This window comes from Apium graveolens, chromosome 6 (assembly GCF_009905375.1).
Source record: "Apium graveolens cultivar Ventura chromosome 6, ASM990537v1, whole genome shotgun sequence".
Classification (NCBI taxonomy): Eukaryota; Viridiplantae; Streptophyta; class Magnoliopsida; order Apiales; family Apiaceae; genus Apium; species Apium graveolens.
Window position 1 is genome coordinate 231,508,256 of NC_133652.1, and position 19,758 is coordinate 231,528,013.

A 19,758-nucleotide genomic window follows, 5' to 3' on the forward strand; every position below is an offset into this window, starting at 1 on the left:
CAGTGGTGGTCTTTCACCGTAAAAATATCAGAGTGTGGTGATTCTGATGAATCGGGGGCTGAGATCGGAAGGGTATTTGGTAGGCTTATAGAGCTCTCACTTCCCATCTCTTACAATGTGCCTACGTACCTTCTTTCATAGAGGATCAATTCATATGTAGTGCTTGGAGAATAATAAACCTAGATGGACATGGTTTCTCATTTCGTGGCCCAATAGCATTGTCGAACCAAATTTCTATTATAACTAGAACATTGATTTGCTTTAGGAGTGCCCAGCGATGCGACCTAGTCACAAAGGCCTAACGCTCGGTTATGACTTTGGAACTTCACGGATAAGGAAACTGATGGATATCCCATCTGATATCGCTATTTTTGTAGATCACAACTGCAGGTATAGTCATGACTTACCACAAATGCTCAAGCACATCCTCCCCGATGAAGATAACCCACCACATAATAGGACAAGTGATCCCAAGCGTATAAGTGCAAAGTGTGAGATAACCCCAAAGTCTCTCGCCGAGGATAACTCAACGAATGCAGACACAGGGCTCCTAAAGCACACACTAAATATTTATGATTGTCCCCCTATGAGGATAACCTGCAAGACTACATAATGACACTTTTAATATGTTTTTGGAATGTTGGGCTCCCAGAGGCTTTGTCCCCACTTAAGGCGTGCTCTAAGAGGGTTTGGGCTCCTCTGGGGGTTCCTCCTTCATACTTTTAATATTCTGTTCACTTCCAAGTTTAGTTGTGGAAGCAACCTTCTTTGTAACGCCCCCAAATCCGGGATCAGGAATCTGTGTCATCACACAATCATCCAATCATCTGAAACCTGTATTTAATAATCCAATAATTCATATCACAGACCCTTGATATCTCACACACACAAGTTAGTCTCTTAGAAATGATGTACAAAAATGTAACTTCTTTTATTACAACTCAAATTTACTTTACAGGATCTCAAACTATTATTCGTAACCTCTACATGAAGTTATAATAATCCTACATATATCTGAAACATATCTCAATGCTCTGGCCTTCCTGAGGCAAAGCTGCAAAGACTTCTCCCCGTGGTTGTAGATGACTAAGTCCCTCACTGACATACTGGTTATCTGTTGTGTTATGACATTTAAAAGGAAGAAAGAGTGAGCAATAATGCTCATCCATAATGTGGCGCCCTCCAAACCCGGGTCAGAAGTTTGGGGTCCACAACACAAACACAACATATAAACATGTATATAAGATACTATTTGTAATGACCCTGCTTTACATAACCACGGATCGCAATAGGTTAAAGTATGAAAACAAGCCACAACCTTAACTTTTATTACATCGTACCAAATCCCAACTAATTTAACTTACAACTGATAATAAAATTATCCTTACAATCTTACTGACTCTCTACCGAATGAAGCTCCTGCTAGCTCAATCCAACCCAAACTGGAACCTTAGCCCGCACTTTGGACTGAGGCACTTCGCTATCGTCCATATCCTTTTCAACTGTAAAATATATAAAAAGGATTCGCAAGAGTGAGCTAACTAGCTCAGCAAGTCATAATAACGATAATTGAGGTTAAACAATGATCAAATGAGATGATTCAGAGGAATCAAGTTTCTTTTTAACTAATCACTAGAATTGGATATCCATTTTAAGTTTTAAAAACCAAGGTTAGGCTGCTGATCAGTCATGCACTAACCCCGAGTAACGTTATAATACCCGGTTTAATTCTTATATATTCACAGGGGTATTATAAACGTTATCCGGTAATTAAATTCTTAGAAAAATGAAATCTAGATTATTGTATAGGATTTGATTTGTAAATCTTTGTAAAAGCTAGGAACTTTGTTGTTATTAGATTGTAGCCGGTTAATTTATTTACCGGAGTGTAACAGCACCCCCGAGGATTTATATATGATTATGTACTTCTCCGAATATCTTGTGTTCCTCGTTTTATATTTCCAAACACTATGCACCTCAGGAACACGAAACCACTAACCGAGTACTAAATTTTATATCCGCAAAAGATTCAATTTTTTTTTTTAATTTAATAATTATCTTATTCAACCCCCCTTTGACGATAATTTGGGACCTAACATGGAGGCCCTTTTTTCTTACTTCGGGCATGCCCTAAGCATGATTGGGCTTCTCCGGGGCTTCCTCCTCCTTATTTGGGTACTTTTAATATACTATTCACTTCATTACTAGTTTAATTGTTTGAGCAACCTCTTTAATAATTTACTAGAGCTATTCATTTGACATTGCGGAACGGCCACCTCGTGCGACAATATAGCACGGGGGCGGCCGAAGTGAGATTCCTCTTAAGAGGTCTCCCGAAATCCGGATTTTTTCTTACTTCTTAATAATTTTACTCTTTAATCCTTAATTTCAAAACACCTTACTCTTTATGCGAGAGCATAAACCTCCTGTAATAGAAACACCATTTCGGCCCTCCCGATAAAAATGCGAGAGTGTATTCTGCTATATTCTGACTAAGCTCATGTATAGAAATGTATTTGCTTTAATTGAGTTTTAAGTTGACAAACAATTATACAATGTTAATATTGAATCGAATAGTTTAAGATAGACAATATAAAGTTTTATAATAGCTCTGTGCTTTGATGGATCAGAATTTAAAATGTCCTAGCGTGGCAAGTTGAAAGTTATGAAGCATCTACTCCTTCATGGAGAATAAACTCATAAAATGCTTAAAGCACTGGCCCCACGTCCAGGCTTTCTTGTCGTAAGCAATCAACCCACTGTAGGATATCTCATGTGCTTAGATTTCTGATACAATATGAGTAAAAACATACTTTTAATATATTCAAGTCTTTTAATTAAATAATGATATAAATTTCTAGCAGAAAATTATTAGTGCAACTGCAAAATATTTTACCATGTTATTAAAATTGATAAAAAATAACATCAAATTATTTTACAGGAATATATGTGCTTGTTTAGGCTTAGAATGTTTTTTTTTGAAATGAAGAGACAAAAAAATATACTCAAACAATTCATTAACTAGAGTGAAATTCCACACTGTTTGCTGGATTAATATAAGTTAAGGAAAACAGTCAGCACATAAAGTCAAAAAAAAAGAAAAGAAAAAGAAACAAGAGGAGGCATCACAAGATTCATCATTCATTAATACCCAAAAACATAAGGTATTCCAGAGATATCAAGGCATACATGTGTGTTTAATTTATGTACATCTGTTTGAGATAATACATTTGTACTAGTAAATTTCATTGATTTATTAAAAATGGTGTTGAGAAAGATTGTTGCATCAATGATGAGTTGTCTTGGGATCAACAGTCAGGCAAAAGAGCCTGCTTCATCAGTGATACATGAATCTTCATCAACTAATTGTACTGACCCACTGAGAGTTGTTTCTCTTAGAATAAGATTGGGTGATGGAAGATATCTTGCTTACAAAGAGACTGGTGTCCCTATAACCAACTCCATTTACAGAATCATCATTGTTCATGGCTTTGGCAGCTCCAAAGATATGAACTTCATGGCTCCTCAAGTAATTTCTTCTTATTTTCTACCTTTGATCTGCACATTTATTTTAGTTTCTGTATTATACTCTTATCTGCACACATGCTTCCACTGACTTGCTAAGTTTCAAAATAGTTTCAACCTTTTGTTACCTAGAGAACGTGTTAATTAACTTGAGTTGATGTCTTTTGTTATGTTCAAATCTGTAGATTTAAGATTGTATATATGTTGTAAGCTTATTTAGCTATAAACCATTCAAGTTGAACATGATTTTTAACCAAGTGGAATTTCTGGAATGATGAGATTGATAAATCCTGGACAAAATCTATAAGTTCTTTTTGGATTCGCTATCTGAAGATTGATTTCTCATTTTGAAATGAGGATGTCTTTGTTTCAGTACTGGAGAAGTTAATTCCCCCCCCCCCAAGCTGCAATAGCCCATAAAATTTTATGAGAACTGTTATTTGACTCCATAATGCAAAATTTTTAAGCACATGCTCTGCCTACTCAAGAAATTTCAAGCAATATTTAGGACTATCAACACTCTCTCCCTTGTTACAATTTTAGAGTTTTGCCAAATCACAAACTTGGCCCTGCACCATAATTGTGCAATTGATAGTTGTGCTCCCAGTTAATTATCTTAGTTCAACTGTATAAATAGATTTGCTAAATTTCAGCCTTGCAGTTATGGAAAAAGAAATATGTTTCAACATACTAGGTATATGTTCAATCATTATCCACATTGTTGAGTCCCTAAACTAGGAAAATAACTTTTACTGTTAGAGGATTAAGTTTCAAGGCTTTAGTTAACAACAAAGTTGGAGTTTTGGTATGGTGAAGATTGATGCTACGATACAATCAACACTACATGTTTTAAGTTTTTCAGGAAGTTTTGGAGGAGCTGGGCATATACATTTTGCTATTTGATCGAGCTGGCTATGGTGAAAGTGATCCAAATCCAAAGCGCTCCTTAAAAAGTGAAGCATCTGACATTGAAGAACTAGCGAATCAGTTGCAGTTAGGGGCCAAATTCTACGTAATTAGTGTCTCCGTGGGAGCTTATGCCACCTGGAGTTGCCTCAAACGTATACCCCACAGGCAAAATATGAAAAATCCTTTATGACCATAGACCGTAGCTTGTCAGCCATTACACTGTGGATTAGAAATAGTTTTCTTAGAATCTCACTCTGTAATTGCAGGCTAGCAGGAGTGGCTCTTGTAGTTCCATATATCAATTACAAATGGCCTTCTCTACCTGATGAACTAACAAGAGATGATTATAGAAAAAATCTTTCACGTTGGACACTTTGGGTGACACGTTACACCCCAAGACTAGTACATTGGTGGTTGACTCAAAAAGTACTCCCTTCTTCGTCTACTGTTCTTGACCGCAACCCGAGATTCTTCAGTAGAAAAGACTTGGAAGTCTTGAAGAATACACCAGGGTATCAACTGCTGAGTAAGGTAATGTTGTAATCATGTAAAAGTAACGATGACTTATTTGCGTACTTTATAAATGTGTAATGTGTTTAAAGGGGAAACTGATGCTATTTTATTCGTATCAACTGACAGAATAAGCTCAAAGAACGAGTGGTTTTTGAGTCTATACGTCGTGATTTTATTGTTGCGTTTGGAAAATGGGACTTTGATCCGCTGGAGCTAGAAAATCCATTGTTGGGAAGAGGTGGCAAAAGCTCAGTTCACATATGGCAAGGTTTTGAAGACAAAGTTGTGCCTGTTGAGTTACAGAGATTTGTGTCAAAGACTCTACCCTGGATTCACTATCATGAAGTTCCTGATGGTGGACATTTGCTTGTGTACGATAGTGCAGTTTGTGAAGCTATTTTAAGGTCTCTTTTGTTGCAAGATGATCCTCCATTGTATAGGCCTAAAATTACTGCTTAAACTTATTTTCTGATTTATTTATTTATTTTATTTTTCACATTTCCATTTTCTCTCAAGTTCTCCCTGTATATACATATTGGGAGATAGTCAAATAAAAACCAATCTTATTCTAAAAATTAGAAACTAATGACAATCACTAATTTCATAACTTAAATTGAATCTTCGCCACACAAATTTTATCAAATTTTATCATCTCCTTCTCTCTCTGTCCTCCCTCCAATTTTCAGGCGCAACTCCCTCTCTTCTTCTCTCTCCACCCTCCAATTTCCGGGCGTAACTCCCTCTGTACATCTATACGTAAATACTTTTATATTTATTTTTAATTTAATATTTTCCATTAATCGACAAACTTTTTTTAAAATCCGACTTCACTATATTTTTCTCCATCTCCCAACGATCAATTTGCATACCATATTTGCTATATTCTGACGATAAATCACTATTTATACTTAACAGAATCACTAAACCGAAATTAGTATAATTTCAAAACTTTCTTAATTTTAGTGATTGTCGTAAACATAATTAGTGATTTATCGCATTTACACCTTTCTCCTAGTGTCCCATCTCTCTGCCCCCATCATACACCATTAATCTCCTATTATATATTTTTACCTTTTACACACAAATTAGTAGTTTAGTGAATAACATATGTAATATAGTTTTTTTTATCTTTTACATTCTCCTCCTCTTCCACTTGTTCATTTTTTATTTCTTGTTTGGTTCTTACTCTTGAAATTGATCTTGACTTTCTTGTATTTCAGTTTCTTCAAATTCCATTTTTTCTTCAATATTTTTTGGAATAGTGTGTTTTGTTTGTTTACAAAATTTAATGATTCAAGATCTAGAAATTACTATCTAAAATTTAAATTGAAACTTAATTTAATAGTTGTTAGTTTTTTAGGGTTCACCAATTCCTTAAATAGGTTTTAAAAATATTTAGCTTTTTCTAATAATAAGAAATTAGTTCTTAAACATTCCATCTATTTGGGGTTTAGGGAGTAGGGTTTAGGGCCAACTCTAGAAACCACACCATGTAAATAGTGATTTCTATGTATAATATAATGATTAATACGTGTAATTTGGTGATTATTATGTACAGCTTAGTGGTTGTCGTCATACGATTTAGTGTTTGAAGAGTATATCAGTATGAATACCATACTCACAGCAAGGCGTTGTCTCCCCCTTTTTAATTTCTTTTTCTGCTCTCGGACCTTCTCCTGTGTTTTTTTTTCATTTATTTATTTGGGCTTAATAAAACCATAGCCCACATAATTGGACCAGGCCCAACAAAGTTCAATACATCTCTCTATTTCTTTTATATTATTAGTTAAATTAGCTAAATTTTATTAATTCTTGTAAGTATAATTAGTGATTTATCGCCGGAATATAGCACATATGGTATTCATACTGATCGTTGAAGGATGTACAAAAATACAGTGAAGTCAAATTTTTTTTAAAAAACTCGTTGAATGACAGAAAAAATTAATTTAAAAATGGAGGGAATTAGGTGCGTTGTGTATAACAGGCTCCATGTGAGTTATGCGTGGGTTGTGCATTTAAAATTCTTGTGGGGCTGGGCTTGTTTCTAGTTTTTATTTTAAGGGTGTTTCTATTTGAACGACCTCTTATATATATATACATATACATATATATATATATAGGGAGATGGTCAAATAGAAACCAACCTTATTCTAAAAACTAGAAATCAATCACAACCATTAATTTTATAGCTTTAATTGAATCTCTACTACACAACTTTTATCCAACACTTCTCTCTCCTCCCTCCAATTCCAACGTTAACTCCCTCTACACATATCTATATATTATAAATTGCTGGATAACCCTTTCCTAAGGTTTGGTATCCATATTTTGGTTCGGATATGATTTTTAACTTTAATTTGACCCAGTGGACTATCCATTTTTAGGTTTGGTATCCATATTAAGTTTATAAAAGATCCATGATCCATGTACTTATTATGACCCATTTTAATTATAGAAACTTTGCAATACAATTTTAAATATGAATTGTGTTAGTTATGGTAAGTTTTCAATACAAATTTGAAGTAATGTTTAAATTTTAATAGATCTATTTATAGAAATAATCTCATAAAATATATAACATAAAAATAACATATGTAACGAAAGTAATTCTTAAATAAATTTATCATAATATTAGATCCAATACACTTATTATATAGATAATTTAATCTTTCATAATCATATTATTCAATTTGAATTATAAATTTATTTATTTATTTTATTAAATAATTTTTGAGATCCCCGTGTGCGTAGCACGGGCTATAAACTAGTATACGTAAATACTTTTATATATGATTTTAATTTAATATTTTCCATTAATCGACAAACTTTTTATAAATCCAATTTCACTATATTTTTCTCCATCTCCCAACGATTAATTTGCATACCATACTTGCTATATTTCGATGATAAATCACTATTTATACTTAAGATAATCACTAAACCTGAATTACTATAATTTCAGAACTTTCTTAATTTTAGTGATTCTCGTAAGCATAATTATTGATTTATCGCCTTTCCCCTGTACCACACCTTTCTCCCGGTGTCCCATCTCCATCCCCCATCATACATCATTAATCTCCTACTATACGTTTTTACCTTTTACACACAAATTATTAGTTTAGTGTTACATGTGTAATATAGTAATTTTTTTATCCTTTTCACTGTCCTCCTTTTCCACTTGTTCATTTTTGGTTTCTTGTCTGGTTCTTGTTCTTGAAAGTTGAAATTGATCTTGATTTTCTTGTATTTCTGTTTCTTCAAATTCCATTTTCTCTTCAACATTCTTTTGCATAGTGTGTTTTGTCTGTTTACAAAATTTAATAATTTAAGATCTAGAAATTACTATCTAAAATTTAAATTGGAACTTAATTTAATAGTTAATAATTTTTTAGGGTTCACCAATTCTTTAAATAGGTTTTAAAAATATTTAGTTTTTTCTAATACTAAGAAATTAGTTTATAGACATTCCATATATTTAGGGTTTAGGGTGTAGGGTTTTAGGGCCTAAAATATATTTAGGGTTTAGGGTGTAGGGCCCTAAACCTTAGAGCCTAAACCCTAAGTTAGTCTAGGGTAGGCCCTAAACCCTAGAAACCATACCATGTAAATAGTGATTTCTATGTACAATGCAGTGAATACTATGTTTAATTTGGTGATTACTATGTACAATTTAGTGATTATCGTCATACGATTTAGTGATTGAAGAGTATATCAGTATGAATACCATACTCACAGCAACACTTTGTCTCCCCCTTTTTAATTTCTTTATCTGCTCTCAGACCTTTTCCTGTATTTTATTTATTTATTTGGGTTTAATAAAACCATATCGCACATAAGTGGGTCAGGCCCAACAAAGTTCAATATCTCTCTCTGTTCATTTTATATTATTAGTTAAATTAGGTAAATTTTAGTGATTCTCGTAAGTATAATTAGTGATTTATCTCCGGAATATAGCACATATGATATTCATACTGATCGTTGAAGGATGTACAAAAATACAGTGAAGTCAAATTTTAAAAAAAACTCGTTGAATGACAGGAAAAATTAATGTAAAAATGTAGGGAATTAGGTGTGTTGTGAACATGAGTTACGTGTGAGGTTGTGTATTTGAAGTTCATGTTGGGCTGTGCTTTATTCTAGTTTTTATTTTTAAGGGTATTTCTATTTAAACAACCCCTTATATATAAATATATATATATATAGGGAGATATTCAAATAGAAACTAACCTTATTCTAAAAACTAGATCACAACCACTAATTTTATAGCTTTAATTAAATCTCCACCACACAACTTTTATCCAGCCCCTCCTCTCTCCGCCATGTAATTCCAACGTTAACTCCCTCTATTCATATATACGTAAATACCTTTATATATGTTTTTAATTTAATATTCTCCATTAATCGACAAAGTTTTTTTAAAATTCGACTTCACTATATTTTTTTCCATCTCCCAACGATCAATTTGCATAACATACTTGCTATATTCCGACGATAAATCACTATTTATACTTAACATAATCACTAAGTCGGAATTAGTATAACTTCATCACTTTCTTAATTTTAGTGATTCTCGTAAGCATAATTAGTGATTTATCGCTTTTCTCCTGTACCGCACCTTTCTCCTAGTGTCTAATCTCTCTCACCCATCATACATCATTAATCTCCTACTATATGTTTTTACCTTTTAAACACAAACTATTAGTTTTGTGAATGACATGTGTAATATAGTAATTTTTTTATCCTTTTCACTGTCCTCATCTTCCACTTGTTCAGTTTTGGTTTCTTGTTTGGTTCTTGTTTTTGAAATTGATCTTGACTTTCTTGTATTTCAGTTTCTTTAAATTCCATTTTCTCTTCAACATTTTTTTGCATAGTGTATTTTCTCTATTTACTAAATTTAATAATTCAAGATCTAGAAATTACTATTTAAAATTTAAATTGGAACTTAATTTTATAGTTGTTAATTTTTTAGGGTTCGCCAATTCCTTAAATAGGTTCTAAAAATATTTAGCTCTTTCTAATAATAAGAAATTAGTTCATAAACATTCCATCTATTTAGGGTTTAAGGTGTAGGGTTTAGGTCCTTTAGGCCCTAAACCCTAGAGCCTAAACCCTAACTTAGTCTAGGGAAAGACCCTAAATCCTAGAAACCAGACCATGTAAATAGTGATTTCTATGTACAATATAGTGATTACTATGTGTAATTTGGTGATTACTATGTACAGTTTAGTGATTGTCGTCATACGATTTAGTGATTGAAGAGTATATTAGTATGAATACCTTACTCACAGCAACGCTTTGTGTAAGTCATATGTCATAGCCTATTTGTATATTCGAGGATTCAACTCAACTCAAATAAGAATGTAATAAGTAAATAGTGGATCTACCGTCAGAGAGATCTCGCAAAGTAATATCTATCAAAGGATTCAGAAACAAGGTTCATCTACAGACTTGAGGAGTTAATTCACTGGAAGAAGTTCAAGAAGTTGATCATGCCTCAGTGATATAAATCAAGATCGTGGATTTAATCAAGTGACAGAGATCTCGTCAGGGTATCAATTAATTACAAGGATTTAATCTGAAGAAAATCAGAGTATCAAAGTCAACACATGAAGAAACGTCACGGAAGTTAGTCACTCATGAACCAGACAGTACATCGAGTGTCAATGTTGAAGTGGTGGAATTGATTCATAATTTTCAGTGATTTTCAGAAGATTTGCAGAAGAATGGTTGCTGCTCAAGACTAGAATTAATTCTCTATTAATTAATTAAGTCATCTAATTTAATTAAGAAAATAAATTATATCTGCGAAGAATAATTTATTTATTAATTGAATTAATTGATTAATTAATTCTGAATTAATTTTAGGAATTTTCAGAAGTTTAATTGGATTAAAATCTGCATTAAATCAGCAAGACAATTGAAAATGAACTAGCATGACAATCAGGATTGTCATACCGATTGTCATGCTAGGCCATTTTCAATAGTCTCACCGAAAGTTACACTAGGAGAAGGATTGTCTTGCTAGTTCATTCTGATTGTCATGCTAGTTCATTCAGATTGTCTTGCTAGTTCAATCCATTGTCCTACCGAAAGTCTTGCCAGCTATAGGATTGTCATGCCAATTCAATTCTATTCGGTTGTTGATTAAAAAGAAGCAGAGAAGCAGCAACTTAAAAAAATTCAGAACACAGAAGTCAAGAAAAAAGGCAGAAAAGAAATACAAGAAGAAATATTTCATCTTTTCATCTGCTTACTTCAAGATTAAATTTCTAGTTTGTAAAGTTAAATCCAATCAACTAGAAATCATTCTCTTGTTCTTGTGTAACAATCTAGCGGATCAAAATCCCTAGAACTTAATCTCAAATCGCGTTTAGCATTTGATTCTAATTATTGCAAAAATAGAAAAAGTTCATGTCGAATTTATTCTAGATTTGTGATAATTGATTTGAGATTAATACCTTGTAATCGATACAGTTGTTGTAACACCTTTCAAGTTTAATAATATTTTTATTTAACTTGAATTTTGTTTCATATTTTTTATTCCGCATTTATTCGATTATTTGGTACTGTTTGTATTCAACCCCCCTTCTACAAACAAATAGGGACCTAACAATTGGTATCAGAGCCTTCTGATTAACGAACAAATCAAGATCCTAGACTTTTGTGATTTTTCAACTCCTTGAATTTTTATTTATTCAAAAATTCATAATGACTTCACATAAAGTTGGAACCGTTAAAATTCCACAATTTGATAAAGAGAATTATATCATGTGGAAGAAGAAGATGCTATTATTTTTACAAGTTGCAAATCCTAAATATTCAAACTTGTTAAAGAAGGGTATAAAAACTCCGATGGTTATTGAACCGGAGGTAATAATAGATGGTGTGGTGACTACTGAAGCTAGAACCTATCCAAAAGAGCCTGAAGATTTTACTCCTGCTGAGAAGGAAGAAGCCTCCTTGGATGCCAGCCTTCAATTAATATTAATTGATTCCCTTGATCCCTTGATGAACAGACATGTGATGAACTGTAAAAATTCCAAACACATGTGGGAAACTATTGAGGTGATTAATGAAGGCACAGAGGAAGTTAGGGAGAACAAGTTGGAAATCCTAACCTCTGAATATGAACATTTCAAATCAAATCCAGGAGAAGGAATTACTGAAGTGTTTGAGAGGTACAATGCATTGATCAACAACCTGAACATCAATGGAAAGTATTATTCAATCAAGGAGGTCAATAAAAAGTTCCTTTTAACACTGCCAGCTCATCTTGAACATAGAATCACTGCCATTAGAGAAGCTAGAGATCTGAGTGAGATTTCTTTGGACAGGCTCTATGGAGTGTTAAAAACCTATGAGTTGGAGCAGATTCAACAGAAGGAAGTCTACGGGAAGGATAGAATGGTCAGCACATCTACTGCACTTGTAGCTGAAGGTCAACAACAACAACAATCTCAACAGTTAGAAAGAATGGTACAGTTTTCCAAGGGTGAGGAAAATGAGTTAGTAGCAGAATATGATCCTCCTACTACAAATCAATCAAGTGATGATTTTTATTCCTTGGAAGAGCTGGAGCAATTGGAAGATGAATCAATGGCCCAAATTGTCAAGAGATTCTCCCATGTCAGATTCAGGAGGAATCCCAAGCTTAAGTACAAGTCCAACTACAACAAATTCCAGAAAGGTGGATCTTCATCCTCTAACACCAGCAGTGGTGGGTATAAAACAAGGATGGTTGATCGAAGCACCATTAGATGCTATAACTGCAATGAGTTGGGACACTTTGCCACAGAATGTAGGAAGCCAAAGCAAGTAAGAAAGAACTCTGAAAGGGCTTATCTGGCAAAGGGAAGAAGCTGGGATGATACTGACAGTGAAGATGAAGATGAAGGAAATCTTGCTCTTATGGCTATTGATGGAAAAGCTTCATCGTCAAGAATAGAGGTAAAACTTTCTGATGCTGAAATGGTTTATCATCTAAGAGGTAACTTAGATTGTGCACGTCGTGATAATGAACTGTTAAGTTTACAGATCACAGACCTTGAGAAAGAGGTCAATGAATTAAGACTTGTGCACATTAATCAAGACAAATTAAAAGAACAGGTATCTTTTCTAGAGAATAGAGTTGACTGTTATAGAAAACTCGAAACTATTCTCAAAGACAAGATCACCGGTCTTGAGACTAAGGTTAAAGCCTACTTCAATTCTTGTACGAAGGCTAAAGAGTTCTACAGTAAGCAAGCTGTTAATCAAACATCTGGAATAGGTTATGATTACAATGCTGCTATTGGAGAATTAGGCATAAACTCCCCTCCTCATGTATGTGCTAAAGGGAGGGAAGTACCACATGTGCTTAAGGGTGTTGATGAACCCCTCTATAAAGCATCAATTGCTGAACCATTTGATACGACCTCTTCTGTTATTCAAGAAGAAATACGTGCTGAAGATCTTGCTAATGAGAAGGTTGTTTCCAAGTCAAGTGTGTCGAAAGTTCCAGTCAAAGTTGTGAAAGCAACTGAGACTAACTCAGACACACATGAGTTAAATTACAAAAATGCCATGTCTATCATGCATAAATTGCCTGCTGTTAATCACTCTCATAAAGCATGTGGTGTTTCTAATTATATGTCTTGTGCTTTTAATATGATGTATGCTTATTTTAATGGTAAGCATGTGTCTAATGATAAGACTACTCCTCGTCAGCATGTGAATAACAAGAAGCATGATAGGTCTAAGACTGCCAGTCCTTCTAAGGCTAGAAAGGAGACATTTGTGCCTAAGCTTAAACAGAAATTTGTTAAGGCTGTTTACAAGGTCAAATGTTCAGTCATTGAGAAAGTTGAGACAATTAAAATTAAAAATGTTATTTTGCCTGACAAAGGACAGTTCTACAAGTATGCCGGGCCCAACCAAGTTTGGGTTCCGAAGAAGGTCTAATCCATTTGAAGTGCAGGGCATTAAACAGGTGTAACCGGTAGTGTGGATTCTTGACAGTGGATCATCAAGACATATGACCGGAGATAGAGCCCTGCTATCAAATGTGGATTGAGAAAGCTGGCCCCCTGGTTACCTTTGGAGATAACAGCAAAGGTTTATCCGAGGGATATGGCTGTTTGCAAGCTGGGAATGTTATCATTGTAATTTTGTATATTGTGCTAGGTTATTATCAGGAAGCAGTATCCAACATATAGCACCAGTGACGAGACTTGAGAAAATTATGACATATCAGGCACCTGCTGCACATTACACTTGGAATTGTACTCTAGTAAGATGTGTACAAGTGTACTCCTGATTGGTGAGTTAAAAGAGGAAGTCAGTGCACCACAGTTCATGGACTTTGCAGCTGCAGATCTATTGGACTATGCAATCTCTTCTTCACAATCTCACTTCAGGTTGGTATGAACTAGTATACTGATCAAGCAATCGTCAAGGACATGGTATGGCACTCTAACTGCAGTTACAGTTGTATATGAACTAGTAGAGTCGTCATATTTATAACTATCTTATCATTAGGCACAATCATATTGTTTTATATGTGCAGTGATATATTCTTAATGCAACATAACAATTAGTATCTAAAGTACTTGACAAGTATCGGTCAATGATATGTTGTTAACATTATGTTGCAGATATTTGTAAGCTTTTGACATGAATGAGAATTACTTAGACTTTACCCTAAGTGATCAATGTTTTATCAAAAACTCATTCATATTGAAAAACAAAATCAAACTTCTTTCTACATTAGTGATTTCTTATGTCATGTAAAATCTTTTGAAATCACTATTGTAAATCATTTTCTCTCTATTACCATATGTTCTATGATACAGGTTCAGTCTCCAATGACTTTCTTTCATTAACAGTCATGAGGTTGAAAACCCACAACGTCTATCCCAGACTGTAAAGACAAACACAAAAACAGAACCAACCAACACTCTCTTACCACTAATGTAGTATGAATGAGCGTGAGGGAGATAGTGCCTAGTGCACCACATAAGGAAGGTTCTGTAGTCAACCCAGTAGCTCTGTCTCCTACATAAATGAGTAGTATTTAAACCGAGACAACTGCTAGCCCCCATACATCTTCTCAAAAAGATGTAATGGCTGAAAAGGCACAAAAACAGTTACTAGATTCATTCTCTCAATAGGGTGCGTCTATTGAATTTTGCCTGTCGGCCAAGGTATCCGATGTAGTGTCACCACTTCAAACATAATCAATTCTTGATGCACAAGGAGAGGTTACACACACAAAGGATGAGTTGACGGAAACAAGAGTTTCGACCATTTTAAGGTCAGATTCGATTGTTCAAGGTTCGTTAGTGGACCAATTGCCTTTACAGGTGTTAGGAGAGGATACTGATCCAAAAGCCATATGTCAGTGGTCAGTGTCTACCTCCCCAGGCTTAAATCCCCTGGATGCATCTGCGGATAGTGGATCTGACATAGGTGCAGATCGGCAACTTGTTGACAATGATTCAGATATAACCTGATGAGTCACAAGGAAATGTCTTCACAGACATTAGAAGGGAACTTTGATCTTTATGCTAAATTCTTTGGATCATTGTTTACCTTCCCATAATTCAAATCTGGAACCCTAAAAGGGAAACTAGCAACTTGTAGATTATGACTCAGATTTATCTGACGAATTTAACAAGGATGGGGATTTATGAACTCCCATTGCACCACCTGTGACCTCCTTTAAGGATGGCTAAGGTGATTTTCCTTGCAGGTACAGCTGGATTATGGAGCTATGAGAGAAGAGTGATACACTTGTGAGAATGAGTGTAAACACGAGTGGAGAGAAGAGTGAAACACATGTGAGGTACACTAAACAGAATCACACACTCACAGTGAGGTAGAAAGAGAAACTACTTGTTATTTCTTTTCTAACCAAGTGAAATATGAGAACTCCTTCAGACGACGGCATACATTCCTTCTTTAAGGGGGAGATAAAAGCTTAAGAAATAGTTTGGAGGATTCCTCAACTAAGGGGGAGAAATAGCAGGGAGGAAGAAAAAGATCCTAAAAATGTACACTACACCACACCATTGTTGTTTGTAACTACGGATCCTATTGTACGGGAGAGGTGGTAAACACAAGGTGATTTCCTAGTAAGGGAAGAAGCAGTTAGGGGAGTACCATTGGTTTTTATCTGCGGATTCTATTGTACGGGAGAGGTGGTAAAACGAAGGTGATCTTCTTTAATCAGTTGATTCTCATAGGGGGAGAAGCAAGAGATATGGGCTTCTCAACAGGAAATGTGGTTGTACAAATGAAGATGGAACTACTTGAAGCTATGTTCAGTCTAGAGTAACATCTACTTGGAATCTGGAAAATGTTAAATCTAGTCCAGAACTTTTCTACTATTTACTTTGCATGTATGTTTATATCTTTTTCTTATTTGTTAGTTGAGTTATCCTCTAGGTATTTGTGTGTTATTGTCTAACAAACAAATAGGGGGAGATTGTAAGTCATATGTCATAGCCTATTTGTATATTCGAGGATTCAACTCAACTCAAATAAGAATGTAATAAGTAAATAGTGGATCTACCGTCAGAGAGATCTCGCAAAGTAATATCTATCAAAGGATTCAGAAACAAGGTTCATCTACAGACTTGAGGAGTTAATTCACTGGAAGAAGTTCAAGAAGTTGATCATGCCTCAGTGATATAAATCAAGATCGTGGATTTAATCAAGTGACAGAGATCTCGTCAGGGTATCAATTAATTACAAGGATTTAATCTGAAGAAAATCAGAGTATCAAAGTCAACACATGAAGAAACGTCACGGAAGTTAGTCACTCATGAACCAGACAGTACATCGAGTGTCAATGTTGAAGTGGTGGAATTGATTCATAATTTTCAGTGATTTTCAAAAGATTTGCAGAAGAATGGTTGCTGCTCAAGACTAGAATTAATTCTCTATTAATTAATTAAGTCATCTAATTTAATTAAGAAAATAAATTATATCTGCGAAGAATAATTTATTTATTAATTGAATTAATTGATTAATTAATTTTGAATTAATTTTAGGAATTTTCAGAAGTTTAATTGGATTAAAATCTGCATTAAATCAGCAAGACAATTGAAAATGAACTAGCATGACAATCAGGATTGTCATACCGATTGTCATGCTAGGCCATTTTCAATAGTCTCACCGAAAGTTACACTAGGAGAAGGATTGTCTTGCTAGTTCATTCTGATTGTCATGCTAGTTCATTCAGATTGTCTTGCTAGTTCAATCCATTGTCCTACCGAAAGTCTTGCCAGCTATAGGATTGTCATGCCAATTCAATTCTATTCGGTTGTTGATTAAAAAGAAGCAGAGAAGCAGCAACTTAAAAAAATTCAGAACACAGAAGTCAAGAAAAAAGGCAGAAAAGAAATACAAGAAGAAATATTTCATCTTTTCATCTGCTTACTTCAAGATTAAATTTCTAGTTTGTAAAGTTAAATCCAATCAACTAGAAATCATTCTCTTGTTCTTGTGTAACAATCTAGCGGATCAAAATCCCTAGAACTTAATCTCAAATTGCGTTTAGCATTTGATTCTAATTATTGCAAAATAGAAAAAGTTCATGTCGAATTTATTCTAGATTTGTGATAATTGATTTGAGATTAATACCTTGTAATCGATACAGTTGTTGTAACACCTTTCAAGTTTAATAATATTTTTATTTAACTTGAATTTTGTTTCATATTTTTTATTCCGCATTTATTCGATTATTTGGTACTGTTTGTATTTAACCCCCCCCTTCTACAAACAAATAGGGACCTAACACTTTGTCTCCCCCTTTTTAATTTCATTTTTTGCTCTCGGACCTTTTCCTGTGTTATTTATTTATTTGGGTTCAATAAAATCATAGCCCACATAAGTGGACCAGGCCTAACAAAATTCAATATCTCTCTCTGTTCCTTTTATATTATTAGTTAAATTAGCTAAATTTTAGTGATTCTTGTAAGTATAATTAGTGATTTATCGTCGGGATAACACATATGGTAATCATACTGATCGTTGAAGGATGTACAAAAATATAGTGAAATCAAATTTTTAAAAAAACTAATTGAACGACTAAAGAAATTAATTTAAAAATAGAGGAAATTAGGTGTGATGTGTATAACAGGCTGCATGTGAGTTACGTGGGAGGTTATGTATTTAAAATTCTTGTTGATCTGGACTTGTTTCTAATTTTCATTTTAAGGGTGTTTCTATTTGAACAGCCCCTCTATATATATATAAACCTTCCCATGATTTCAAATTAGGATACACATCTTGGTTCATTGTCCAAGGTGAGGTAAGCTGCCTGCTAATTCACATGAAATTAGTTTGTACATATACAACACAAACATATTTCTCTAATTTGATCATACTTTGTAAATAAAAATTTAAAAACCATTCTGGCCCATAGATTTCCCATCAATAGCCGCCATATTGGTTCTGCGAGGATTGCACCATATGCATGTCCATGCTTGTTTCACATGAATTTTCTGTTAGTGTAGGTGCCCTAGAGGCAATACATTATTCTTTTAAATCTTTATGTCAGTTGATCATTCAATAAATGTATATATTATGACCTTAATTACTGCGATATTTTGTTAGCATAATAAATGTCCTTAGAATCATGATACACATTATATAGTTTAAGTACATGACTTGAACTTGAGATTATATAATATATCATATTCTTAGAAGTCCCTAGTCGAGTATTATTATATAGGACAATAATAATACATAGATAGACTAGTATGTTGTTTGACAAGATAACCACATCTCATTGTTTATAAGCATGGGGATACTAAAGTCAATACATAGGTACATGTGAGAGTACATGGTACTGGATAGACCCAAAGTGAGATTCTTCATGTTTAATAAAGTCAGAAGAAAGACTCACAGTGATAATGGTGTAACGATCCTTTGACTTGAAATCATTATATTTCTATACGAGGATTAATATATTTTGACTATATTAAAAGTTACTTTTGATCGGGTGATGATAAAAGTGGATATCGGGTATATCATGAGTCGTATGAGAAATATGAATGATAGATAAAGGATTTAACCCTCCTATAATTAGGAGAGATATTGTTGGCCTCTTGATTGAGTGAGATTATAAAAAAGCATGGCCATGCTCAAATAATGATTTGTCTTGATAGTCTACTCATGGATCAAGTAAACCCGGATTAAATGTTGAAGAGGAAGACTAAATACATGCCTCGAGTTTAATCTATAATATGTATGGTTAAAGGGATTATATTACACGAAAAACATTAATCACGAAAGGTTTTATCTAATTACGATTTAATTTTTGTTTAATTGGGTAACAATGATGTATTACTAGATACCGCTCATTGTTTATAATTTTATTAGAGAATAAAATTATTGCCAATTAAATAATAGCCTATAGGGTCGCACAAATAGAGCACTTAATGGAATAGTTAATTTAAATTATGGATTTAAATTAATTGATGATTATTTGAATTTTATTATAATTAAGTAAGACTTAATTGAGATAATATAAATTCGAATTAAAGGGAATGTTTTTGCCCATAGTAATTAAGTATGACTTAGTTATTAATTAAATAATAGAAATTCGTTTTTATTATTTAATCCTATACCTACTAGGGTTGGGCTTTGATGTTATGGGCCTTTTAATCAGCCATTATAAATAGATAATGATAGGTTAAAGAGGCTAAGCAGTTTTGGAGAAAAACCCTAGCAGAAAAGAGAGGCAGAGGCAATCCGGATCGTCAAGAAGGAGGCTAGTACATCCATTCCGTAGTCAAGTTCATGAAACGTTCTTGGAGGTGC

The 19,758-nt window shown here is 33.8% G+C and overlaps 2 protein-coding genes across 2 annotated transcripts in view; one reads left to right on the forward strand and one right to left on the reverse strand.

Moving 5' to 3' along the window:
- Positions 1–1,317: 1,317 nt before the first annotated feature.
- LOC141668947 (transcription factor TGA9-like) overlaps positions 1,318–19,758 on the reverse strand; it is a 34,000-nt gene continuing 15,559 nt past the window's right edge. Inside the window, exon 10 of the mRNA XM_074476017.1 lies at positions 1,318–1,502. The gene's annotated coding sequence lies outside the window, so the exon portion shown is untranslated. The remainder of the gene's footprint in view (positions 1,503–19,758) is intronic.
- LOC141668946 (uncharacterized) lies at positions 3,091–5,449 on the forward strand. Its single transcript, XM_074476016.1, has 4 exons — positions 3,091–3,529; positions 4,388–4,599; positions 4,701–4,965; positions 5,074–5,449. Exons 1-4 carry the CDS (start codon positions 3,263–3,265, stop codon positions 5,404–5,406), a joined length of 1,077 nt encoding a protein of 358 aa, XP_074332117.1. The 5' UTR covers positions 3,091–3,262; the 3' UTR covers positions 5,407–5,449.